Below are 26,219 nucleotides of genomic sequence, written 5' to 3' on the forward strand. Positions count from 1 at the left end.
CCATCATTACCATATCATTTGTGGGGTACACCCCTCCCTTTTTAAAAATTAAATATGGGCCAGCCCGGTGGCGCACTGGAGAGTGTGCTGCTTGGGAGTGCGGCGGCGCTCCCACCGAGGGTTCAGATCCCATGTGGAGACCGGTTCCCACTCACTGGCTGAGCGCGGTGCGGGCGCAACACCGAGGGTTGCGATCCCGTTACCGGTCAGTAAAAAAAAGAGACAAAAAGAAAAAAAAAATTAAATATACCTCATGCTTACTGTGGCTTGTAGCATTTCCCTCTTCTGGCCTCCTGGACTCTTCCCCTACATCTCTCTTACCCTTGCCCCTTCCACCTGGTCTTGGTGGTAGTTTATCAAAAAAAGAAGAACAAAAGCACACAAAATGAGTCAGTTTGGGGACAGTGGTAAAGGGGATGTATGTTGCAAACAAATGTTTTGATTACAGTTGGCTGTAATCACTCCTTGCCATGTCTAGCACTAAAATTAAGGGGGAAAAATTACTACTGAATAAGAGTGACAAAGAATGGAGAAAAAAAATATGTCCACCACCTAACATTTTCCACTAAAACTCCTCGCATGACCCAACCTTCACTGCCAGCTGTATAATTTTAGTGCTTTAGCCTGAACTTGAGCACCCAGCAGCAGCAACAGCAGCAGCGGGAACTGCACGGCTAGAGGCGGCCCCTCCATCCTCCTTGGACCTGAGGGGGGTGAGCACCAGGGCCCTGCCCTGAACCCTGAACCCACACCACCCAGGTGAGCATCCAGCAGCAGCAGCAGGAACTGCATGGCTACAGGTGGCCCCTCCATCCTCATCAGAAACAGAGGGGGTGAGCACCAGGGCCCCACCCTGTGTCCCAAACCTGTGCTACCAAGATGAGCCCAGCAGCAGCAACAGTGGAACTGCACAGCTACAGGCAGCCCCTCCCCCCTTCTCGGATGGGGGGTGAGCACTGGGGCTCTGCCCCCATGCCCCAAACCCATGCCAACTAGAACCGCATGGCACTATGGGCTCATTCTAGGATCACAGAGTCTAGAACAGGAACCAAGGTGGTTTAACATAACCATGACCACACCTACTGTCAAGCAAAGACAATTCACCTCCACAGTAGCAACCAGGGCTACTCCATAGCCAACCTCATGTAATAGAAGAAGCAAACCCTCTAACAAATGACCAAGAGTCAGCAAAAAAATACTAGAAGAACAAACAATCAAGAAGAAATGATACCACCAAAGGAACACAGTAATGCTCCAAAGTCAGACTCCATGGAACAGGGAATCCTTGAAATGTCTCAAAAAGAATTTTGAGCAATGATCTTAAGAAAACTTGAAGAAAAAAGGAAGACTCAATTAGAGAACACAATGAAACAAGAAAAAATATCCTGAATGTGAAGGAGAAAAACTACATAGGATTAATACCTTAAAAAAGAGTGTAGTAGAACTTCTAGAAATGAAAGATTCACTCAAAGAAATAAAAAAAAAAGCAACTGAGAACTTGAGCAACAGAGTACAGCAAGCAGAAGAAAGAATTTCAGAGATTGAAGAAGGTCTTTTTGAAATAACTCAGGCAAACAAAAAAAAGAAAAATATTAAAAATAATGAGGAAACTCTAAGAGAGAGAGGAGACAACCTCCAGTGCTCTAACATCCAAATTTTGGCTATTCCTGAAGGGGAGGAGAAAGGAAAAGGTATTGAAAACCTACTCAAGGAAATAGTAACAGAAAACTTCCCAGCTGTAGGGCAGGATACAGACCTTCAGATTCAGAAAGCTCAAAGGTCCCCAGACAGATTCAACCCAAAACGATCCTCCCCAAGACACATTATAGTTAAATTTGCAAAGCTGAAAGGCAAAGAGAGAATTCTACAAGCAAGAAAAGCATCAGGTCACTTATACGGGAACGCCCATCAAAGTAACAGCAGACTTCTCAACTGAAACCCTTCAGGCCAGAAGAAAGTGGAATGATATATTCAAAACACTAAAAGAAAAAAATTGCCAGCCAAGAATTCTTTACCCAGCAAGGCTCTCCTTCAGAAATGAGGGAGAAATAGTGTATTTCCTAAACAAACAAAAGTTGTAGGAGTTCACCACCACATGACCAGCCCTGCAAGATATTATCAAGGGAGTCCTTCAGCTGGAATCTGAATAATGGTGACCACTATGAAAAATATAAAAGAAAGAGCAAAACCCACAGTTAAAACAAAAATGCCAGCAAGAAAGAGAAAGAAGCTAAATCATTCTACCTTAAATTACCAACTAACATTGAAGAAGAGAAATACAAGGAGAAATAATGATCAAAAGATATTTAAACCATCTAGACAAGAAGCAATTAAATGACATGAATTAAGCAACACTTGTCAATAACTACCCTAAATGTGAATGGACTAAATTCCCCATTCAAAAGACACAGACTGGCTGACTGGATTAAAAAGACCCAAGTATATGCTGCCTTCAAGAGATCCACCTCACCTGCAGAGACACACATAGCCTAAAAGTGAAGGGATGGAAAAAGATATACCATGCAAATTGTAACCAAAAACAAACAGGAGTACCTATTCTTATATCAGACAAAATAGACTTTAAACCAAAAAACATAAAAAAGACAAAGAAGGCCACTATATAAAGATAAAGAGATTTATCCAGCTAGAAGACATAACAACCATAAATATATATCCACCCAATACTGGAGCACCCAGATATATAAAGCAACACTCTTAGACCTAAAGAAAGAAATAGGTCCTAACACATTAATAGTGGGTGATCTGAACACCCCTCTCTCAGTATGGGACAAGTCTTCCAGGCAACAAGTCAACAAAGAGACACAGGATTTAATCTACACCCTAGGCCAACTGGACTTGGCAGATATATACAGAACATTTCACCCAGCTACTAAAGAATACACTTTCTTCTCATCAGCTCATGGTACATTCTCCAGGATAGACCACATATTAGGTCACAAATCTAGTCTCAGCAAATTTTTAAAAAATCAAAACCATTCCAACTATCTTTTCAGACCACAATGGACTAAACTTGGAAATAAACAATAAGCAAAATGCTGGAAGCTATACAAATACATGGAAACTAAATAATAGGCTCCTGAATGACCTATGGGTCCAAGAAGAAATTAAACAGGAGATCAAAAAATTTCTAGAAACTAATGAAAATAAAGATACATCAAACCAAAACCTACAGGATACTGCAAAAGCAGTATTATGAGGCAAATTTATTGCACTAAATGCTTATATCAAAATAATGGAAAGACTTCAAATAAATGACTTAACATTATGCCCCCAAGAACTTAAAAACAACAATCTAAACCTAAAGGTAGTACACAGAAAGAAATAATTAAGATCAGAGCAGAACAAAATGAAATAGAGACTCAAAAAACAATAGAAAAGATCAACAAAACAAAAAGTTTGTTTTTCGAGAAGATAAATAAAATAGACAAACCATTAGCCAGGTTACCAAAAAAAATAGAAAACAGAAGACCCCAATAACAAATATCAGAAATGAAAAGGGAGACATAACTAATACCACAGAAATACAAAGAATCATTAGAGACTATTAAAAACAACTCTATGGCAACAAATATGAAAATCTGGAAGATGTGGATAAGTTTCTAGACACATATGAACTACCAAGACTGAACCAAGAAGAGAGAACAAAACCTGAACAGACCAATAACAAGCAAGGAGACTGAAACAGTAATTAGCAATCTTCCAACCAATGAAAAGTCCGGGTCTGGATGGTTTTACAGCTGAATTCTTTCAAAATTTTAAAGAGGAGTTAATACCAATTCTCCTCAAAGTATCCCAAACCATTGAAACAGAAGCTACTCTCCCAAAGTCATTCTATGAGGCCAACATAACTCTCATACCAAAACCAGATAAAGACACAACAAAAAAAGAAAATTATACGCCAACATCCTTGATGAACCTAGATGCTAAAATCCTCAACAAAATATTAGCAATCAGAATACAGCAACATATTTTAAAAAATATACACTATGGTCAAGTGGGATTCATCCCAGGGATGCAAGGATGGTTCAACATACAGAAGTCAATAAATGTGATACATCACATCAACAAACTCAATGACAAAGACTATATTATTATCTCAATTGATACTGAAAAAGCATTTGACAAAATTCAACATCACTTTATCATAAAGCCTCTCAGCAAATTAGGTATAGAAGAAAAGTATCTCAATATAATGAAAGCCATCTATGACAAGCCCACCATCGCTATCATTCTGAATGGGGAAAACTGAGGGCCTTTCCCTTAAGAACAGGAACAAGACAAGGATGCCCACTCTCACCACTTCTATTTAACATAGTACTGGAGGTGCTAGCCAGAGCAATTAAACAAGAGAAAGAAATATACGGAATCCAGATTGAAAAAGATGAAGTCAAACTGCCTCTGTTTGCAGATGACATGATACCATATACAGAAAAATGTAAAGATTCTATCAAAAACTCCTAGAATTGGTTAATAACTTCAATAATATTGCAGAATACAAAATAAATGCCCCCAAATCAGTTGCATTTATATACTTAAATAATGAACTAACAGAAAGAAAAATAAAGTTAGCCCATTTACGATTGTCATGAAAAAAATAAAATACCTAGGGGTCAATTTAACCAAGGAGGTGAAAAATCTCTACAATGAGAACTACAAACCAGTACTGAAAGATATTTTAAAAGGCACAAAAAGATGGAAAGATATTCCATGTTCTTGGATTAGAAGAATTAACATTGTGAAAATGTCTATACTACCCAAAGCAATCTACAGATTCAATGCAATCCCCATCAAAATACCAATGACATTCTTCACAGAAATGGAAAAAAACAATCTTAACTTTCATATGGAGAACAAAAGATCCCGAACAGCCAAAGCAATCCTGAGCAAGAAAAAAATTAATCCAGAGGCATAACACTACTGACTTCAAATATACTATAAAGCTATTGTAACCAAAACAGCATGATACTGGCATAAAAACAGACACTCAGAGCAGTGGAGTAGAATTGAGAACCCAGAAATCACTCCTCAGACTCACAGCCATCTGAGACTGGAAAAGGCAACAAAAATCTACATTGGGGAAAAGACTGTCTCTTCAACAAGTGGTGCTGGCAAAACTGGATATCCATATGCTGAACAATGAAAATAGATATGCACCTTTCACCCTATACTAAAATCAACTCAAAATGGATTTAAGACTTAAGTATAAGACCTGAAACTGTAAACTTACTAAGAGATAATATAGGTGAAACAATTAGGTCTGGGCACAGGCTTTATGAACATGAGCCTGAAAGCAGAAGCAGCAAAAGAAAAAATAAACAAATGGGACTTTATCAAACTAAAAAGCTTCTGCACAGCAAAGGAAACATCAATAGAGTGAATAAACCTACAGAGTGGGAGAAAATTTTTGCTAACATACAACAAGGGATTAATATCCAGAATATACATAGAACTCAGGCAATTATACAGTAAAAAAAAATAAACGACCCAATCAAAAAATGGGCAAAGGAGCTGAATAGACATTTTTCAAAAGAAGACATACAAATGGCAAACAGAGACATGAAAAATGCTCAACATCACTAGTCATCAGGGAAATGCAAATTAAAACTACATTGAGATATCACCTCACTCCAGTTAGACTGGCTACAATCAAAAAGATGGTGAATAAACATATGCTGGCGAGCGTGTGGAGAGAAGGGAATGCTCCTGCACAGTTGGTGGGACTGTAAATTAGTACAACCACTATGGAAAACAGTGTGGAGGTTTCTCAAAGAACTACAGATAGATCTTCCATATGATCCAGCAATCCCTCTTCTGGGTACATACCCACAGGAATAGAAATCATTATGTCGAAGCAATACTGTACTCCCATGTTCATTGCAGCTCTGTTTATAGAAGCCAAGATATGGAACCAACCTAAATGTCCATCAATGGATGATTAGATAAGGAAACTGTGGTATATCTACACTATGGAATACTACTCTGCCATAAAAAAGAATGAAATACTCCCATTTGCAACAACATGGATGAACCTGGAGAAACTTACGTTGAGTGAAATAAGCAAAGCACAGAGAGATAAATACCACATGTGCTCACTCATATGTGGAAGCTAAGAGAGAAAGGAAGGAACAGTAGTGAGGTTGTCTTACAGAAGGAGGGAACATTCCTAGGGCTACAAAGCAGAGTCAGGGGGGAGAAGAGGAGGGGAAGAGAGGTTGGGGAATAATTCGGTGGGGACAAGGGGTACAAAAGTAATTTCTGGTAATGGGTATGCCCCCAGCATGAACCTGTCCCTCACATCATGGGCACGAGGGGTGACAATGAGCTTTGTATCTCATGAACAGGCCAAGGACAACCCTCTCTAGACAGTGTGTTCAACGCTTGAGAACTAATGTTGAATGAGTACCTAGCATGTGGGTGACCATATGCCTTTGATCACCTGAGACAGTCCTGCATCACAACTGCCCCCTTTCACACTCAACTGCCCTGATTTAGACTATACATCACATATGGTCACTGTCCATATAGTGCCTAATGTACCATGTTATGCGTTGAGTAATTGAGTCAGGGACGACACCTAACCTTCCTTCCAGGGGCTTAGAAACAACAGAAGACATATGCTTACATCAGGCCAGTTCTCCAATAAGTCCAAAGAGCCATGAGGAACTTGGGGGTGACAGAAGTTAATTCAGACTGAGCTAGACAGCTGAAGAACCAGAAAGACCTTCTGTTAAAAGTCCATATGAGCATGGCATCAACCACAGGCAGAAATTACACAAGTTGAAAAGCAGAAAATTTGTGCCAAGGGTAGCACAAGCAGAAGCAAGTCAGTGGAAAGACAGTTGGTGAAAAAGTGCCATGTCCCAGGCCCTGAAAACACCAGAATGGGTAAGACGCTGGCCCTGGCAGGAGAAGCACAGGACAGATTTTGGAAAAACAGTGAGAAAAGGGAACCAGAGGATCCCAGGATGGGGGAGGGGGACTTCCTGCCACCACCTCTCCAGTCTGAGAGCAATGGACTGGTACAGAACTTTGGGGAACAGTCCTGTACTGGAAGCCCCACTTTCTTTACTAACCTCCCAGATCACTCCTTGACTGCAGCCCTCTTATCTATTTTTTATTGTCCTGTATCACCTGTTACCTGTGCACACCTGCATTCTTTACCTGGAAGCCCTACCCACAGTATTATACTTTGTAATATTCCCAACAATGTTTTGTACACTGAAAGATCCTGATAAATATTCTGTAATAAACTACATACATCCATCTGCCAACCAGTGAAATGGCTCCCTGGTTCCCTCATCCCAAGGCATGAGCAGAGTGCTGCAGCCTGGGGCTCAGGAATGATGGGGAGGTGTGGGTGGGGGAATGTGGAAGGAGGCTGTAGAAAGGCAGAGGGACAGGACTCTGGGGAGGACAAGGAAGGAGGTGAACTCTGAGGAGAACAAGGTACATCAACAGGTACTGAACATCTTATCTCAAAGGACCCCCCTGAGTCCAGACTTGGCTCAGCTCTCACCCACAGGAGGTGATTCCAAGGACACTCCAGGATGCAAGAGGACTGTGAGAGGACAGACAGGGTTCTATTCTGGTGTATTCACTCCCCCACTCCTCTGTAAGCAGTTTCTCACAACCCTCTGCGAAGTGTCCATGGTGCAGGCCTAGTAGGCCTGGAGGACACACATGGAAATGCTCAGCACAGGGCGCTCTCCATCTGCTTTCTGGTGGCTGCTGCCCCCTGCTGATAGAGCATGACCTTGACAGCCCAAGAAGACCATCTCCCTGCTGCACACCAGAGCAGAACCATCTTCAGACGGAGGGCCCAAGTTAGACTTGTCAAAATCACACTCACATGAGAAGGGAAACGAAACCCTTTTGCAAATATCCTCCTTGTCTAGCACAAGATGAGAAGAGACCTCCTTAAGTTAAGCATCCTGAAGCTGCAGAGAACTGCTAACAAGAATCATTGGGACTAACATCCACTGATGTAGCATCCTGCTATGCACACCTACATTGTCCCATTTTATAGGTGATAGAATTGAAGCATAAAGAAATCTGAGTGGAGATTTGCTCCTGGGATTGTCATCACCACATTCTGACCTCCTAACTGCTGTACCGATAAAGTCCCCTGGTGTAGGTTTGGGATGGGAGCAGGGGAAAGAAGCAAAAGCACATAGATTGAGCATTTATTAGGTGCAAGGCATGCACCAGGTGTCAGGGAGACTGAGGTGAGGCCCCAGCCCCTCTCTTTGGGAGGACACAGTTCAGAACTTATCACCGCCCAGTGTGACATGTGACATAACACAGTACAAGAATGAGGAACAAGGCCTCATATCTTGACCATTTCTTGCTCACCTTAAACAACAAACTCCCTTGACCCTCATCCTTTGCCCCTCTTTGCTGGGAAGAAGAGCTGAAAAATGATCATTACTCAGCTCTCCTTCCCAGCAAAAAATCTTCCTCCACTTTCTCACCACCTGTTCCTGTGAGGTCCATCACTCAAGAGTGCACCTCCTTCCTTGTCCTCCCTAGTGTCCTGTCCCTCAAGAGCTCAGGAGTTTGGACTCTAGAGTCTAAGTGCCTGGTGACAGCTACCTCCATTACCTTCTGCAAGGCTGGGACAGGCTGGATGTGGTGTCCATCCACTGTGCCTCATTTTCTCATCTGTGAAAAGGGAATAAACTTATTTCCTATCCCATAATGTTGTGGGGATCAAACAGGTGTGTGAGCCTGGCACATGATATGCACTGAATGAGTTCAAGCCACTATTGTTAGGGTGGGAGGGCTCATTTGCTGTGTGGTTTTTTTTTTTCCCCCCCACTTGAAGGAAACACCGTTAGTTCTCACCCTCCTGGTCTCTCTCCACCTTTGCCTTATCTGGTGATTTTGCAAGTAGGAACTGCATGGGCACAGCCCAGCCCTTCTGTTCTTTGGTTCTTTTGCACCAGGAGCCTTACAGGCCCCACTTGCCAGGGCCTGGACGGGGAAGTGCAACCTGGTAGTGTCATCTCAGAAAGCCCACTCATGAGGACTACAAGGCTGTTTCAAAAAGTTCATGGAAAGATTCATAACTTTTAATTCTGTTTTTCTACAAACTTCCTTAGTATTCTCATATAATATTGTATACTGAAAATGTGCTGAGAGTAGATTTTAGGTACTCTTACCATAAAAAAAGGGGGAGGAAACTATGCAAAATGATGGATATGCTAATTTTGTTTGCCTACAGAAACGATTTCATTACATAAAACAAAATATCATGCCGTTCACCTTAAATATATACAAGTAAAAAGTTCTTCTAAAATAGCCTATTCACCCAGACATAAACTACACATTTTCATAGCAGCTTTTCTAGTAATAAAGGAAACGTTTTGGCACCCATTTGCCAGGTCAGGGAAGGTGGGCTCAAAGAACTGTACATCACCTGTCAAATGGCATACAGAGTACTTTGAACATAGTGGCTCCTGATGGTCCCTTTGGCATGTAAAGTCACCGGGGTCACTGCTTTGCTTGTGTCCTTCCAATTCTTGGCCCCTCCTGGTCCTCCACGGCCAACCCTCCAACCAGACAACGTCTTCTCCTTCCCTTGGCTTACCCCTCCCCTCGACCCAGCTCTAAATGCTGGCCTACTGCAGATGGGGCTCAGGCCAAAGCCTTTTGCTGTTCACCTCCAGGGAATCTGAAGTTCATACCCCTCCCCGACCTGATTCCATCAGAAGTTTCACAGGCATCTCTCACCAGTGAGCCCAGATGCATTCAACCCCTGCCACCCCTCAACTAGTCAAGACCTTCAACTTGGGAGACACCTTTTATCTATGTTAAATTTGTTTCAGATACACAATGGGTAACTTATATGTCCTAAACACTGCAGTGGTCAAAAGTTATTGTCTGAAACTTTATTTGATGAATCCAGCTTCTCTACTTTTATCCCTCCCTTTCCTTCAAGCTCATGTCCAGACACATACAAGATCCTACCCCTCTGGCACCCTCATCTCTTGGTTCTAACAGCATACACTCCACCCTGCATGCCTCTCGATGCCAAGTACTCCACTGGCACCCATCACCTCACAGCACAGCCCCACAGGGCACCAAATCCTCTGGCTTATCTTCACTTGCCCTGTGCATGATCACCCTGGCCATGAAGCCTCATACCACCCCAAGAGCACGCACTCCTTTCTTCCTCTCCTCCCATAGCCTGGCTCACTCCAGCTGGTCCTTCACCTCTTTTTTCTGACCATCCCATCTAAAGGGGCCCTCATTGCACCCCCCCATCTTTGCCCCTTTTCCTTCCTCCATCAAGGACAGTAAACATTACTGTTACATAAACTACTTTATTTAAATAAAAACAGGGCAGACCATTTACCCCACACACACCAGCACATGCACACACACACACTCCTCCCTTTCTCCTTTCCACCCACGGCCACCTCAAACCTAGAGGTTCTCATTGTGACCACCCTCCCTTGACCTGAAAATAGACACCTGTGCAGAGGCTCACTCCTTCCCCAGTAACTTGCAGCAGTGCACAGGCCTAGGCCTTCTTCCCTCCCGGGATGGGACAGGAAGACCAGCTCTCTCAAGACCCCAGATCTGGTGTGGCTTCCCCACAACCCCACCACCTGGCATCACTGCCAGGCACCTGGAGCTGCTCCCTGCGGAGGGTAGGACCCCTCACATCAGAATGACTCCTCCTCCGCACCAGTGGAGGTAAGAGGCTTGGCAGCCAAGCTTGAGCATTCCATGAAGAATCCTGGAGTAGGTACTGTTTAATTTGGGGAAGAGCAAGGGAGAGCAATTGAGCACCAAATTCCCTAACCCCACCCTGCAAGAGGGTGCTGAGATTCAGTTCAGCATCCTTTACCCAGAAAAATAAACCCAACTCCAAAGCAAGAGTGTAAGGTGGCAGGACTGGCAGAGGCCTTGGCCTTCAGGACCTCCTCACATCTCTGCCCCACATGAACCCTGTTAGGGACCCACTAGCACCTTGGCAATGTTAAGGACCCAGTCCAGCTGGGGAAAAGCCATGCACACAGGAGCCCTATGTTGACAATAGGACTGAGTTCCCCTCCCTAACACTGGCATCCTGCAACTTCTGCTTTGAAGTACAGAAGCAGAGGCTCAGACCATGAAGGGGAGTGCTGAAGGGAAGGGTGGTGTCTTCCAGAGGCACGCAGTTCATCTTACAAGTTACACACAGGTGGCTAGGACAGGACAGGGGCACAGGGCTGCCAGAAGGGCTCAGCAGCATACCTAGGGCACCCTTGAGAGTTGCCTTGGGAAAGTGGGCAGGCCAGGGACCAACAGGAGGGGACCCTGTCCATCTGTTCACTCAAGCCCATTACCCATTTTCTCTGAGTTTCCCTGTGCCTTCTAGACCAAGTTCCCTGAGGGGAAAAGCCAGACAGATGGAAGGAGGGAGGTCAGACAGAAAGAGGAAAGCAAAGGGTACGGGACAGACTGAGAGGAACCAGCAGGAGGAGAGGAAGATGAGAACGCCAGAGAGCAAGCCTTACCAGAGAGCAAGCCTTCCAAATGGATAAGGCAAAGAGAGAGCTGCCTCTTGAGGGGAGAGGGGAGAGGCAGAGACTATGAGAAAGCCAGCGCAGACACAGAGGACTCAGACACAGCTGACCACTCCCAGAAAAGCACTGGAGAAGGGGACCTCAGGGACAAGAGGACCCCAGAGGATTGGGAGAAGTCTGTGGGCCCTGACTGACCCACGGTGGAGAGTCAAGCCAACAGCCCTGGTTACTAGGCTACAGACTGACACTGCGCTGGTGGCGACCCCCACGGACCCCACCATCACTGCCCCGGCGCCCACCACTCCGGGGTCCCAGCTCTTGGCCGTCCAGACTGGCGTGGTCTGAAAGACCCCGCAGGTGCTCCACCGAGTCACACTTCTGTAGGTCAGAGGCCACAGTGCGCAGGCTCAGCAGGCTCAGCGTGTCCGTGTCGGGGGCAGGGCCAGGTCCCAGGCTGCTGCCCTCCTCCAGCCCCCCACCCTCAGCCCCCTCGATCCCGCTGTCCCCATCCTCTATGCCCTCTGGCCCCGCTTCAGCCCCTATGGGGGAGGAACGCCGCGGGCCTGGGGTGTGGGGAGGCAGGCCCCTGCGCCGTGCATGAATCTGCTCGCTGATCTGCTCCAGGTTACGCAGGGCGACTGAGTAGCGGGTCTTAGCCTGGGCCACCTGCTGCTCCAGTTCTGTCACTTTGGCCTTGTGCTCCTGCAGAGGAAAAGAATGAGGTGGCCCATGGGATGTCTTTCTGTCCCCCTCAGCACTCTGCACTGAGGTCCCCGCAGGCCTTCCCAGTCTGGCTGGCTGCACTCAGCTCCCACCACAGAGCTGCAATACCCTTCTCCCATCCACTCTGCTCCTCTAGTTGTCTTTTTCCACTAATCCCACCCTGCGGCTAACCTGAGCCCCACCTTCTACAGCCTGCCTTCCAGGCCTTCATCCCCACCAGTCCCTCTTCCTCCTCTCCCATTGTTCCCCTTCCCCATCTGCCTAGTTCTTCTTCCCTATCCCCCGGGTTCTATCAATTCTCTTTTTCTCTTGCTTATCTTTCTTCTTCAACTACATCCTCTGCCACCACCAGCCCCCAGCTGTAGAGTCTTTATGAGCATACACGCTACCACCCATCCTCACCACTGACTTGTCTGGCAGAGGCCTCACCCTGCCCACTCCACCAGGATGGCCCCGAGAAGCAGACCAGTATCCCCTCTACCTGCCCTCACTTTCCATGCATGCTCATTGCTCTTCCCCCTCTCCCACTCAGCTACCTCCAGAATCTGGCTGAACTGGGCCTTGAGCTCGAAGTAGGGGCGGCTCTTGCCGATGGCCCGCCGGAGAGTCTTCTGCAGGGCCTGGACCCGAGCCTCAGCCTGTTGGCACAGCTGCGTCACCCGCTGATGCTCCCGCTCACCTCGAAGCCGCTCCTCCTCTGCCTCGTTCACCTGACCAACGTGGGGTGGAGGACATACATGACTTAGCTGGAACCCACAGTTCAGTCCATGGCATCTGCCCCAGGCTGCCAATCTGAGCGCTGCTCTAGGGGGAAACTGAACAGGAACATCCTCTGCAAACCCCTGACTGTCTGCAGAGCCACAGACACAGAGAACAGTGGGCCCATGAGCCTCAAGAGAGCTTCTCTCCATATCTTCTGGACCTGCTGCCCGACCTCCTGGTCTTCCAGCATTTGCCTCTACAGCCACCTCTTCCCCATGCCTTGTCTACTATCACCTCCACCACCTGCCACTCAGCTTTGCCACTGCCAGGAAAGAGGTACTAGAGGCCCTCAACCACCTGTGAGCACTGAGGGAACATCTGTCTATAAGCACATCACACGTCTGCAGCAGTATTGTCCTGGGGAGGCCTCAGTTGTCAGTGGCTAGGGGTTAGAGGACTGGAGAAGCCCCTGTGTGGGGAACTGGGTTCTCCAGCTTTCCACACCTCATGCATGCACAGGCCAGAGTTGTTACATCTGAGTAGGGAGGAGATCAGGGTTCTGGCCACCTTATCTACCAAGACCAGTGGGCTGACTGTGCCACATCCTGGGGAGATGCACACAGGAGCCCCATCCAACCTTGCAGGCTCCCACTATCACTTAACGCCCTGCCTCACATAGCTTCAACAACCCCTTCCTCAGTGCTCTGTACTCTCATTTGCGTGAGCTCCAGAATAGAAACAGAGTGTGTGCTCTGTGTGAGGAGCACAGGAAGAATCACAAGACAAAACCACACCCCAGGAGTGACTTGCCCTGGATAAGCTGAAGGTGGCAGACTGAGTCAATGCCAGGGATCCTCCTGCTCCCCAGCCCCTTTCAGGATCTTGGAAATGACATATAATTTATCATTCAAAAATCAAGGTATACTGCCAGAGCCCAAAAACAGGAAAGGGAGAACATTTTGAAAAACAAAGTGAAGAGCCACATAGCTAAACATAACAAAATGTAAATGGTGAATGCAGAACATCCACCAGGAATGAACTGTTTCTGTTATTCCCACAGCTGGAGGCAAAGGTTCGAGAAGAGCCCAAGATGACATTCTAAGTCAGAGGGAAATATGGAAAGCAGTGGAGGTCAAACCTTTCCTAGAGAGCTAGGAAAAGGTTTTGCCTGAAAGAGAATCAATGCTGAGGGAAGAGAGAGGAAGGACTTTCCTAGAGAGCTAGGAAAAGGTTTTGCCTGAAAGAGAATCAATGCTGAGGGAAGAGAGAGGAAGGAATGAGGAGGCGAACTGATGAAAAGGATGGCAAAGGAACCAGTGACGGGAATTTGCCACGCTGCCCGGCTCACCTTGCAGGTAGCATGGTTGAGCATCTCCTGCCACGTGGGGTCCAGTCGGTTTTTGTCAGCCATGACGCCCTGCTCTGCCACAAACACCATCTCCCGAGCAGCATTGTGCATGCTCACAGCCCGCTCGTACCGCAGTGCTGCCTTCTGGGTCTCCTGCTGGGCCTGGGGGAGAGAGAGCCATCAGGGCAGAGAGCCCCAGATGCCCTGAGGTAACCCCAAAAGCCCATGGAGACCCATCATGGGGGTGAGGACAAGAGAAAGAGGAAGGCCCATTTGCAACGTCATCTTCATTTCCCAAAGTACACTAAGGATAAATGCCAAGGAAGCAATATTCTATAAAGAATGTCTCATAAGAATATAGACTAGGAGAAAAAATAAATGTAGTAATAAATATTTAAAAGAATAATATTGCCAGTGGAGGTTGGGTGTGTGAAATCCAGTACTCTCAAAGGCTGATGGCTTTTTGCCCTAGGGAGAACAAAGGAAAATCTGAACCATTTTAATTGGAAGGAGGTTAGCAACATGGACGAAGTCTTATAGAAAGTATGCTCCTGAGACCAAAGACCATCAATTCCACATCCAGTGGGTAAGCTGAAGGAAATTATCAAACAAGAGCTCAGAAATATTCGTCACAGCCATTCTAACCAAGCAAAAAAGTAGAAACAAACCTAAGATTTCAGTTATAGGGAACTGGTTAAACAAATATAGTCACTCTAACATAAGGAAATATTAATCCGTCCTTAAAAATGATGGCATGGATAGATATTGGTTGACATGGAACTATGTCATAACACTAGAATAAAGGAACAAAAATAGCACATAATTCAGATCCTCATACCAGCCAGCCACATACGCACACACAAAAAACACAGTAAATGCTATGTAGTCTCATTTTGGCAGGATATATACAAAAATGTTATTTAAAATAACAACAACAACATGGTTATCTGTGCTATATTAATCATATTTTTTATTTTCTATATTTTATGATGCTTTGACATCTTGCGGGCCTTGCTGGCCAAGGAGAAATTGCCCCTCCAAGGGCTAGCTAATTCCTAGAGATAGTAAACTCCCCTGCAAGTATACCTTTCATATGCAAACCAACCAATCCAAAGCCCAGATCCACAACTACCTCCTTTATCTAACACCGCCCAAGCCAATATTTGCCTTGCCCTAAATCACCTCAGGGCCTGGTACTAGACAACTGGAGACCACCCCTATGGCCCAGAGCCTGCCAAAATCATTCAAACTATCCAAACTTACTAACTTACTTATTATCCAAACTATCTAAAATTACTCAAACTTGTCTACCCTGCCTCACCCATTCTTTCCCATGAAAACCACAATAAAGGCTCTGGGCAAAGCTTTGTCCTACTTCTCCTGCCTCCTGATGGACCCTAGTGCTCGCCCGTGTAGCCTTGCATGGCATGACATGTTTCCTCCTCTTGGGAATAAACTCTTCTTTCAAGGAAGTTGACCCCATGTCTATCACCTTACCATACCAGATTAAAACAAATCATGGGATTAAAACAAACCATGACTCATGTGCACAATAGAATTTGGGACAATTTAGGTTTTCTTCTAGTTTTTATTACAGTCTTCCAATGGTGAACACGCATTACTTGTGTAAAGAAAAAAAGGCGAGGTGAAGAATAAATGAGGAGGGGATGGGGGGGGGGAGATAAGCAAAGAAGAGAGGTGGGAAAAAGAGACATGAACCAAAGGAAAGAGAAAAAATGGAAAAGATGAAAATAGTAGGATGATAGAACTGACAATCTCATATACCCTAAACCCTGATTTCTTACAAGACACTTAAACGTTAGCAAGACTGAACTAAATTTTCTGGACCAGCCTCCTGCATCCATCCCGCCACCATTTTTTAGACCATGAGCCCAGGGCCTGCAATAGCAAAAACTTCCTCAGCCCACAGAGCTGGTTCATAGCACAGCAAGGTATGGCCCAGAGAACAGTCCAGGAACAAGCTCTGCGCACTGTGCGTCCTCCCCAAACACAGGTCGGCCGGCCATACCTCCTTAGCCAGCCGCCGAGCCTCATAGTAGGGCCGAGCCTTCTCGATGCAGCTCCCCAAGTGCGAACCTTGTGTGTTGAGCTTCCTCGCCGACTCCTGCAGGATCCTCCGATAAGTAGTCCTGGCCTCCTGGCAATGGGACAGGCAGAGGGAAGGCGAGTATGAGAGCCCCAGCCTTTCATACAGGCCCTTCCCTTTTCCAGTGTCTCGGAAAGAGACAGATGGAGAGAACCCCGTGGACCAGCTCAAGGGCATGAGAAGGAGGACCACTCACATCCAGCTGCAGTTCCACCTGGTTGATCTCCTCACTGGCCTGGTTCAGATGCTCCAGCTCCTCCTGTCACAGAGAGGGGTGTTGAGTTAGAGCAGTGAAAGGAAGTAGCCTAGTTGAACTGTGCAGGGCAGGAGCAATGTACAGAGAGAAAGCCCCACCTGACCAAGGACAGAAGGTGAGATGCTCGGGAAAGGGAAAAGAAATGGAGGAGGTGACTGTCGAATGTCTCCTTGTCAGAGACCTAATACACACTATGTCATGGAATCCTCACAACTCCACCTTGCGTTGGGTAATAAAACACCCATTTTAAGAATGAGGAAATCAAGATTCAGAATCTGTCACAGGCAAATGGCAGTGATGCCTCACTCTCCATCAGATCTCACTACTTCCTCACACTGGGGGAGTCTCCTTGGAGCTCTTCCCCAGAGAGAGAGAAGACAACCCCCTGGGCCAGGGCAAGGCTACTCACTTAGCACACGTTTACTGCATATTTATCACCTCTCAGTACTGTGAGACCTAAGAATTCACAACAGAGAGAGGTGGCAGCTCACAGCCAGTAAATAAGCCCCACAAATAAGCTATAGGTCCTCAGCAGTACATGGAGTTCTGTGAGGAATGGGTGTGGTGCCCTCTGGGTGGCAGGGTCATTTACATGGGCAGTAGGAAGCCAGGACAGAATGCCTGGAGTACTTGCTCTCTAGCCAGACCCTGAAAGACTCACAGAAAAGCACCAGTGAAGGGTGGGTAGCCAGGGAACCAAGGGAAGCAGGTGCCCTGGGCAGACAAGATGTCAGGTGAGGCACCGGGAGGAGATACCAGGCCTTTTCCTCATGGCAAAGGGAGTTCCTAAAAGCCTGGTGCCACGCAGACTGTGGTTTAGAAAGGCGGATCTGAGAGATGTAAGGACAGCTTGCAGGAGCCAGGGAGACAAATGTGAAATCTATATTCAATATTCCAGGTGGGAAAGGAGAAGGCAGATTCCAAGGAAATGCAGAACACAGAATCACAAGGGCTTGGTAGATGATTACAGTCAAGATCAAGGAAGAGTGTAGAGTCCAAGAAGCCTCTCGGCCTGGTTGGGCAATGAGTGATGATGACCCCAGGTCCCCATGCAGCTCATCCTGTGGGAGGGAGGGAGAGTCTCAGGGAGAAGTCACCAGACATGCTAGTTTGAGTGCCTCACTGGCCCTCAGTCTGAAGAAAGAAGCAATGGAACCACCCCAGGGCTTTCCACGAAGTGGCAGAGAGCCTGGATGGGTGCTGGCTTACAGTCATCCTCCCCTACCCAATAAAACACACAAATTTCCAGAGCCCCTGGCAAGCTGAGGGCACTGCTGAGGAGCAATGCTGGTCTACACCAAGGAAATGCCTGGTACTCACCTATGGAATCCGCCTCCAAGTGCCTCACAGCCTCTGGACAGGCCAGCAGGACCCAGCCCAGTGTCTGCCTACTGCACAGATATGACCTGCACTTGGCAGTGACACTGCCAACACTTTCCATTCATATGGCTGTGATGCTGCTCCCACTCACTTCACTCAGCCCTTCCAGCAACCCAGTGAGGGCATCAGGCTGGCATGCACAATATCATTTTATTCCTTTTATTTCAATACTCCCCCCACCCTGATCCTGAAAAGATATGAGTCAGCAAGTAAGAATACAGGAAACCAGCATTAATTATAGTAAAAGGAAGAATACAAAGGTAGAAACCTACAATGGAACCAGGAACAAGGATATGAAAATGTGCACACCTACAACCATGTATACCCTGCCTCAGGAAGGCCACAAATTTGCCTCTAAACTTTCTCAAACAGAGCTGTCCAACAGAAATATAACATAAACAGCACATGGAATTTTTAATTTACTAGCAGCCACACTTTAAAAAGGTAAAAAAACAGGTAAAATTATAATAATACATTACATGTAACCCAATATATCCAAAATATTATCATTTCAACATGCAATCAACAAAAAATATTGACCACACTCTTACTCTTTTTTTTCTTTTAAACTAAGTCTTCAAAATCCACATGTATTTGTCCCGCAGAGCACATCTCAACTTAGACAGTGGCATGTGGCTCCTGTATTGAATGGCATAGGTTTAGAAGTTGGTACACATGGGGAACCTAATTAGTCACACAACCCAGTGTCCATAAAACAACAAACAGTTGGAACAACAGGCATCCATCCGATATGGCTCAGAGAACCCAAGAGGAGGCCTGGAGGCAGCACCAACACGACCAGACACAGAGAGCTCCATGTTTCACAGCGTCTTCAAAACAGGGACATCACTATCAGCTGATGAGATCACCCCAAAGTGCCCTCAAAAGGCAATTTCTGTCAGGGTGAGAGGCAACATCTCTCCCTGTGGGCACAGCTTCTTACAGCTTAACTTGGCCCACAGGAGGTTTCAAGCTATCTGGGAAAGAAGGAGGTGACCAGTCCTTTCAGCAGCTTCTGCTGGAATATTCTTTTTCTCAGTTCATTCACATTTGATAAGTGAGAAACAATGAGGCAGGAAATTAGTTAAACAGTTGAGTCCAGATTCAGAACCCAATCTTTGATCTTGCTTTCCTGCCCTTGTGACCTCAATCCTGGGATTGAGGACATCCCTGGATGGATGTCTCAGAAAAGACAGGAGTATTATAACCTAGCAAAACCACAGCCTGGGTTGGAAAAGGACAGGCCTCAGAAATGCAATAAACATTGAATCCAGAGGAGAAGAGGAGGCAAGTAAAGGCCACCCTGTGACATAACATGGATGAACCAAGGTCAAGACCAATCCCCACTCAGTTCCATGGCCCAAAGTTCTCCCAGTCCCCTACTCCCAGCCTCCAACAAAATAGTAAAAGGAGCAAATGGCTCAGCATAAGTTGTCCCCACTGGATAAAGAACAAGGGTTCTTGTTACTGGCAAGTGGCAGGAGCAGCAAATACCTTTCTGTATGAAACTAGCACCCCAACAGCACCTCCAGCATTAAAAAAGCTATCTGTTGTTAAGATCTGCCCCTCGAAGTCATAAGGCTCTTTCTAACAGGACAAGGAGATGCCTGGGGAGCAGAGCAGCCTGGAGGGCATGAAAGCAGGGGAGATAGCAAAGAACAGCCCAGCTGGAATACCTCTGCCCAGCTGGAATACACCCAGGACAATGCTGAGTGGGAAACCATCCAGCACCCAGGGCACTGTTTTGGCCAGTCAGGGACACATTCCATTTGATTTGCTCCACCAAGGACTCATGGCACTCGGCTGAAATGGAATTCGGGCAAAACAAAATCTGAGTCAGCATGCCTCAACTAATCAATGAGCCAGCAGCCAGCAAGGAGTGTGACCTTCCCAGAGCACACTGGGCACATTCCTGGTATACCAAGACACTGAGTCAAAGCCATGGGCACTCACACTACAGATGCTCCCGCCCCATCTAGTGTGGAACATCAAAACTCAATGGTCAGTAAGTGGGGCCAGGGTGATGCCTGTCTTGTGCGAGATAAACCAATACTTCCAGATGAGGACACAGAGGTTGCAAAGTCACCCTGAAGAGTCTGGAGAGCAGGAGGTAAGAAAGTGTATCCACATATCTGAGGAAAGATGTGCTCATCACAAAAGAGGCTGAGAAAGTCACAAGGACATAGACCCAGGCCCATCCCAGCACCATCCACCTTTCCTCCTTTCCTCCAAAGGGATCCTCTCTCAGAAAGCCAAGAAGGACCAGCCTGGAGGACTTGCAGAACTCCGCTGAGATCATGACATGTAGACACAATCAGTGGCCTTCTCTGGGAGAAATAGCACACTCCGGGTAGGAACCAGCTGTCCTTTCAACTTCCAGAGGGATCCCACCAGAGAATGAGCTTTAGCTCCCTGCCTGCCAAGGAACCCCACCACCACATCAGACAGATCCTCACCCTAGGTCACCCATTTCTGGGAGCTTCAGAAAATAACAAAACAGAGCCCCTGACTTTGGGATATCCCTAGCCCAGTGGACTCAACTCTGCAAATCATCTGTCATCCCACCTAGACCAATAGAATCCACATATCTGGTGAGGGTCTAGAAAGGGTGTTTTTAAAGCTCTCTTGTGGATTTTGATGGATGTATTGGTAGAGACCCACCAAAAGCATTGAGAATCCAAAGAAATAAACAGCCATTTAAAACACTGAAACACATTATCAAGCAATATGGTCTGGTGCACTGTCAGCACTAAAAACAGCCCCAAAAGACACATGCCCCAATCTTGTTCTTAGCCAGAAGAGGAGCCCAAACAAGGAACGGCAAAATGCTGCTGGCCTCCTCTGCGAAGGGTGGCTCTCATATGGCAAGAAGTCATTATATTCCTCCCTGCACTGGCCTAGCCATGCCTGTGTCATCAAATAAGGGAGGCCACTACAAGACCTTACCTCCCTATGAAAACCACAATGTTCCACAACATGCCGCAACATTATATTCCTCCCTGCACTGGCCTAGCCATGCCTGTGTCATCAAATGAGGGAGGCCACTACAAGACCTTACCTCCCTATGAAAACCACAATGTTCCACAACATGCCGCACATTTTAGGAAGAGAGACTAGAGTCTGGTTTACCCCACCTACGCCAGTAAAACTGCAAGCTCGGTGGGGGCAAAGTGAATCTTATGCCTTCTCAGTATACTCCAACCCTTACAGAGCTCATCTGATACAACTGTCTGTGATGACAGAAATATTCTATTTCTGCACTGTCAGTACAATACCTAAGGAACTGCACTTTTAATTTTATTTAGTTTCAACTGATTTTTCTCTTTTTTTTTTGGCAGCTGGCTGGTAAGTTTTAACTGATTTTAAGTATCCACATTCAGCTAGCAGCTACCTTACTGTACAGTGAAGTGCAACTCTTCATACTACCACCTCTGGCAATGTGAACAATGGAAAAATACACAGGAGCAGGAGAGGCTGAGCAAAGAGACCTCAGTGAATTCTTCTCCAGAGAAGTATCCTCTGGAGCAGAGCAAGGAATTCTTCAGGGAAGTATATGAAGAGCATTACACAGAGCCTCCTCTCCAAGGAACAGAGATATCTCTTTCCTAAAGTGCTACCTACAAACTTTCACCAAGGAACAAGCAACAGTTTGTGAAAGAAAAGAATCGTAGATCCGTGTCAGAGCAGAGCGAGAATGACTTGCTTAGACCAACCCCTCGCTTTACAGATAAAGAAACTGAGACTCAGAGAGGTTAAGTAATTTCCATAAAAAAATCACAAATCATGGGGCTAGAGGTTGCTTGAATCTCAGCCCAAGGCTTTCTTCATTATAACTTATTTCCTCAGTGGATGACAAATCTGTAAAATTAGCAACAGAAATTGAGCTATTCTCAATGCAAAGTCCATGAGGCACAGCATAAGTAAACTACTGACTTATACTAGAAACGAATGACTCACCACTGCTTCATTGTAAGCCTAAACACAGTCAGAGAGGAGCTCTCACACATACATATCCTGGGAACCCACACAAAGAAGGCTGGAAAGATGCCAGGACCAGCTTTGATTTCTTCTCAACTCACTGAAGTAATCCAATAAAGGTTTATTGACAGAGAAGCCCAGGAATTCAAGCCTGGAGATGCTCTTGCTCACCTGTAGAGGGGTGAGTCACTTCCACAACAATAGAATCTTGGAGATGCAACTGGACCTAATGGCAGACTCGGGCCCCAAACGTACAGGAGCATCCTGGCAGTCACCTGCCCAAGCAGCTTCCCCATGAAGCCCTTCTCAGCCACTGCCCTGAAACACTGCAACCCAGCTTCAGCTAGCCACACATCTTCTCCACACGATGTTAGTCTTCCTCACCCACCACCCCAAGGTCTACACAAAGATCTGCCTGTCCTACCACCTAGACTGTAAATATTCCAAGGTAATAAACCGCTCTTCCATTCCTTTGGTAAACCACCATCCTGAGAGCACAGAAGGTGTATTACTAAGGACTAACTACGACTGATACAAATCCTTGAACATATGGGATTTTCTTATAGGCCTAAACCTGATGCCACCTTTATAACACCTGAAAGGTGCTCCCATTTAGAGATATGAACTTTCCTGGAAGGCAACGATGAGAAGGTGGAAAAGGGGAAAAGATTCCCTCACCCAGCCTCAATATTGTCTCCCAATCTCAGTCACTTCCTTTCACCTCCCACTCACACAGCATCTCTGAGCTAGCAGCCAGTCTGCTTATTTGGAAGCACAACAGTTCTACCTTCCACTGACCTAAAGTGTGCCACCTGCATATGCTCTCAAACTGGCACTTCGTTACTCAGGCCAGACTTTTCTCCACATTTCTACCAACACACAACTCATTTGGCATTTATCACACAATATTGCAATGATTTGTTGCCAAACTTGTTTTCCATTCCTGCCGTAGTACACTTGGAAGAGAATAATCTAAGCCCTCATTCACCTGACAACTCTTCAGGAAGGCTGGAATCGATATTGCAATGATTTGTTGCCAAACTTGTTTTCCATTCCTGCCGTAGTGCACTTGGAAGAGAATAATCTAAGCCCTCATTCACCTGACAACTCTTCAGGAAGGCTGGAATCTGAGCTCTCTTTCTCTCCCCATTCAGTCTTCTCACCTGTATTCTAGGATCCAGTTCTTCCTCCTCTCTTGGGGACAATTTGACCTCACTGCTGCTGCTTCCACCTCCAGGCTCCTCTGCAACTGGGCTCCTAGGGACTTCATTCTCTACAACCTCAGGCCGCAGCTCCCCCTGTGGGGTCTCCCGCCCTCCTGAAACCTGTCTGAGCTCAGCCATGCTGACGGGGAGAGGGCAGAGCCCTATGCACAAGAGAGGACTGACATGCTGGGACCAGGGCCCCAGCTTGGGGCTTCCTGGGCTCTAGATGGTAAGGAGAAGGGTTTCTCTTCTCAAAAGAATGGGAAAGGGAGCACAGGAAGAACCTCACACACTCTATTATAGGCTGAGATTCAAGTTGTCAGTGGGGTTCCTAGAGCTAAAACCTTGTCTGTGCAAAAGTTTTTCCCTCTGCTCCAGGGGGAGTCCACCAAGAGAGATCTGGAGCAACAGCTCCAAGGTAGGGGGCAAAGGGGGCCTGGATCCTGGGCCGAGGCCTGCGAAGAGGAGCACCATTCGGGAGGGTGGAGGCAGACGCCTCCAGGCTGTTGTGTCAGCTGGAGAGAGGAGGCTGGGCCCGAGTAGAGGCTGCAGGATGAGCGTCTCTGGGGAGCTTCGGGGGAAACAAAGGCCAAGTATATGGTCATGTTAGCATCAGAACCTCGGCCACCAGCCCCTTCCAATCCCTCAGCCTCCCAAAGACTTCACGCTACCGTGTCCCCACACCTCTGCATTCCGAGTAACCCCCTCCTCACCTTCTTTCCTCAGCCCTCAGGACTTTAGGTCCTACTCTTTCCCCTGTCCCAGCTCCTCTCGACACATCCCCTCCCCAACCAGAGCCTTCCAGACTTCCCTCTGAGCCTCCACCCTCTCCTCCATCCCCCCTTCTCTTCCGCCCGTCCCACTCCACCCCTGCCTGGCTTTGCAATTCACCACGTAACCCCCAGCCCCGCCCCACCTTCTCTTCTTTCTCAACCCTACGGACAATCTGAGCCCAACACTCTTCAGCAATCCAAGGTCCCCGCCGCCAGCCATCCCACACAGACAGGCAAGAGCACCCCCTTCACAGCCTTAACCTCAGTTTACCTTCCCGTGCGCAGAGCTCCTAGGTTGCAAACAATCTTCCCCCTCCTTGCAACAAACCGGTCCAACCAAAAACGACGGGGCCCAGAGGAAGCGGAAATACTTCACCGGGCAAAAAACGCCCGCCCTCCCACGCTCTCGCAAGCCTAGTCTGGATTCCTCAACCCTTGCCCATCCCCGGCCTTCAGTTGCCGTACAAAGTGGTGCCCCACAGTGCTCAGGCTCGCTTTACGTTGCCTCCTGCTCATCCTCCACGAAGGCGGAATGAAAGTAAAACATAAGTGTGTACTGCTGAGAAAAACTAGGGCGAGTGATGGAGTCCCTGGTAAGTAGGGAAGTGGTAGAAATACTACCAGAAGACCTCCTAAGAAAGAGTACCGCCATCTTCCTTTACGGCGCTGCGGCGCCCGCTGTCGGAAACCACTTCCGGCCTCGCCCAGGGAAGCGGGCACGACGCCGGAAGTGAACTCGTGAACTTTCAGCAGCAGCTGCCGGTGCTAGTCGAGTACGGGAACGAGCCTACTCTGCTGTTGAGACGCATAGTCATTTCTCAGGAGTGGCTTTTCTCGCTCAAGTGAAGTCAGTGGGAGCCTTAGTAACGGCGTCTAAGTGGACAGCTCTAATGGGTAAATCCCTCTCTTTGAGGCTTCCGGCCGGCGCCACCACCGCGACCCCGGCGTTACTTCTCCTTGAGCCAGGCCTCCTCTAAACGTCGTTTCGGTGGGGTCACTAATTATACCGTGAATGCTAATTAGAAGCTTGGTCAGCGTTAACTTAGTACTGTCATGCGTTCGGTGCTCAAGTGACCTCGAGGAGGCAGTTCGTTACGTGGCCTCGTGTATCATTACGTAACTCAATGAATGGGCGACCTGGTGGACACTTCTGGGTGTCGCTCGGCAAGGCAAGGGCCGAGGCCGAAGGGGAAGGGCTTCGGGGTTGGATGTTTTGTTTTTAGAAAAGGTCTGACTTCTTCAGAGCCAACTCAGGGTTTACCCTGGAGATGGAGATGGAAAATGGACTGAATTCTTCCTCTTCCCTCTGGATCCTGTCAAATATAAACACAGCCGGACATTAGTTAAAGGGATGAAAACATAGTTAAACATATTAAAGGAGGAAAAGCTCAGCTTCATTCCAACTTGTACAGAGGTGACTGGGCATTTTATTTTTGTGTGGGTTTGGGTTTGGTTTGGTTTTTTTTTTTTTTTTTGGCGGCCGGCCGGTACAGAGATCAAACCCACCTCTAACCAGCTAAGCTAACTGGCCACCCCTAATTGAGCATTTTAAAAGGAGAATGAGCGGAAGGAGGGGGAGCAGGCGCTCTGTAGTCAGAAAAGTGAAAAATTACAAAGAGTTGGACAGTGTAAATGATACTGGGCTAGCTGTGCCTGCTAGCTGGCAGTAATCGAAGTTAGGGTTCTGTCCTCCCACTGAGAATGGGAGAGACAGGCCCTGGCCTTGTTACTTTTCAAAAGAGTGGCCCTCGGGTCTTTCAGAAACACTCCTGAATTGTAGGAGATACGTGTACCTGTTACAGGGGCAAGGAATGATTCGTAATTGTAAGCCCTTTTTAGTAAATGCTCTGAGAAAGGGAGGTCAGGAGCTTATCATCACGTTTGACTAGAACAAATAAATTTTCCTGACAGCATTGAGCTTTCGTTGGCAGGCATTTTAGTAGGGCGGGGGAGAGAGGGATAGCTGGGGTCATCCTAGGGACATGACCTGATGCTTCTAGAAGCCATAGGAGTTTAGTTGTATCTTAGTTCAGAAGTTTGGATGGAGTTGTTATGTACCAAGAATTCTACAGTTCTCAGTTGCCTCCTTTCATCCTCTCACCCTGTGAATAACCACATTTTAAAAAGTTTTAAGTAGAGCCAAATATATTCCTTTTAAAAAGGAGATTTAAGAGATTTTTTCATAAAATTAGAAGTTTTATTTTCTTTTA

General features: G+C 46.7%; 1 protein-coding gene across 1 annotated transcript; it reads right to left on the reverse strand.

The window, feature by feature from the left end:
- Nucleotides 1-9,070: 9,070 nt before the first annotated feature.
- On the reverse strand, nt 9,071-24,518 carry SH3BP5L (SH3-binding domain protein 5-like). The gene is made up of 7 exons (XM_008592953.1): nt 24,281-24,518; nt 23,195-23,807; nt 16,614-16,676; nt 16,340-16,468; nt 14,311-14,472; nt 12,797-12,970; nt 9,071-12,239 (listed from the first exon to the last, which is right to left on the reverse strand). Exons 2-7 carry the CDS (start codon nt 23,372-23,374, stop codon nt 11,772-11,774), a joined length of 1,176 nt encoding a protein of 391 aa, XP_008591175.1. The 5' UTR covers nt 23,375-23,807; nt 24,281-24,518; the 3' UTR covers nt 9,071-11,771.
- Between the last annotated feature and the right edge of the window lie 1,701 nt (nt 24,519-26,219).

The sequence above is a fragment of the Galeopterus variegatus genome, unplaced genomic scaffold, assembly GCF_000696425.1.
Source record: "Galeopterus variegatus unplaced genomic scaffold, G_variegatus-3.0.2 Scaffold8530, whole genome shotgun sequence".
In the NCBI taxonomy this organism is placed as follows: Eukaryota; Metazoa; Chordata; class Mammalia; order Dermoptera; family Cynocephalidae; genus Galeopterus; species Galeopterus variegatus.

Bases quoted from the DNA above. Each gene is read 5' to 3' on its own strand.
- SH3BP5L (XM_008592953.1), bottom strand. From the start codon at position 23,374: ATGGCTGAGCTCAGACAGGTTTCAGGAGGGCGGGAGACCCCACAGGGG. The intron at 16,677-23,194 runs GTGAGAAGACTG...TCTCTGTGACAG, and splicing joins AACTGGATCCTAGAATACAG to GAGGAGCTGGAGCATCTGAA. The intron at 16,469-16,613 runs GTGAGTGGTCCT...TCCCATTGCCAG, and splicing joins AGGTGGAACTGCAGCTGGAT to GAGGCCAGGACTACTTATCG.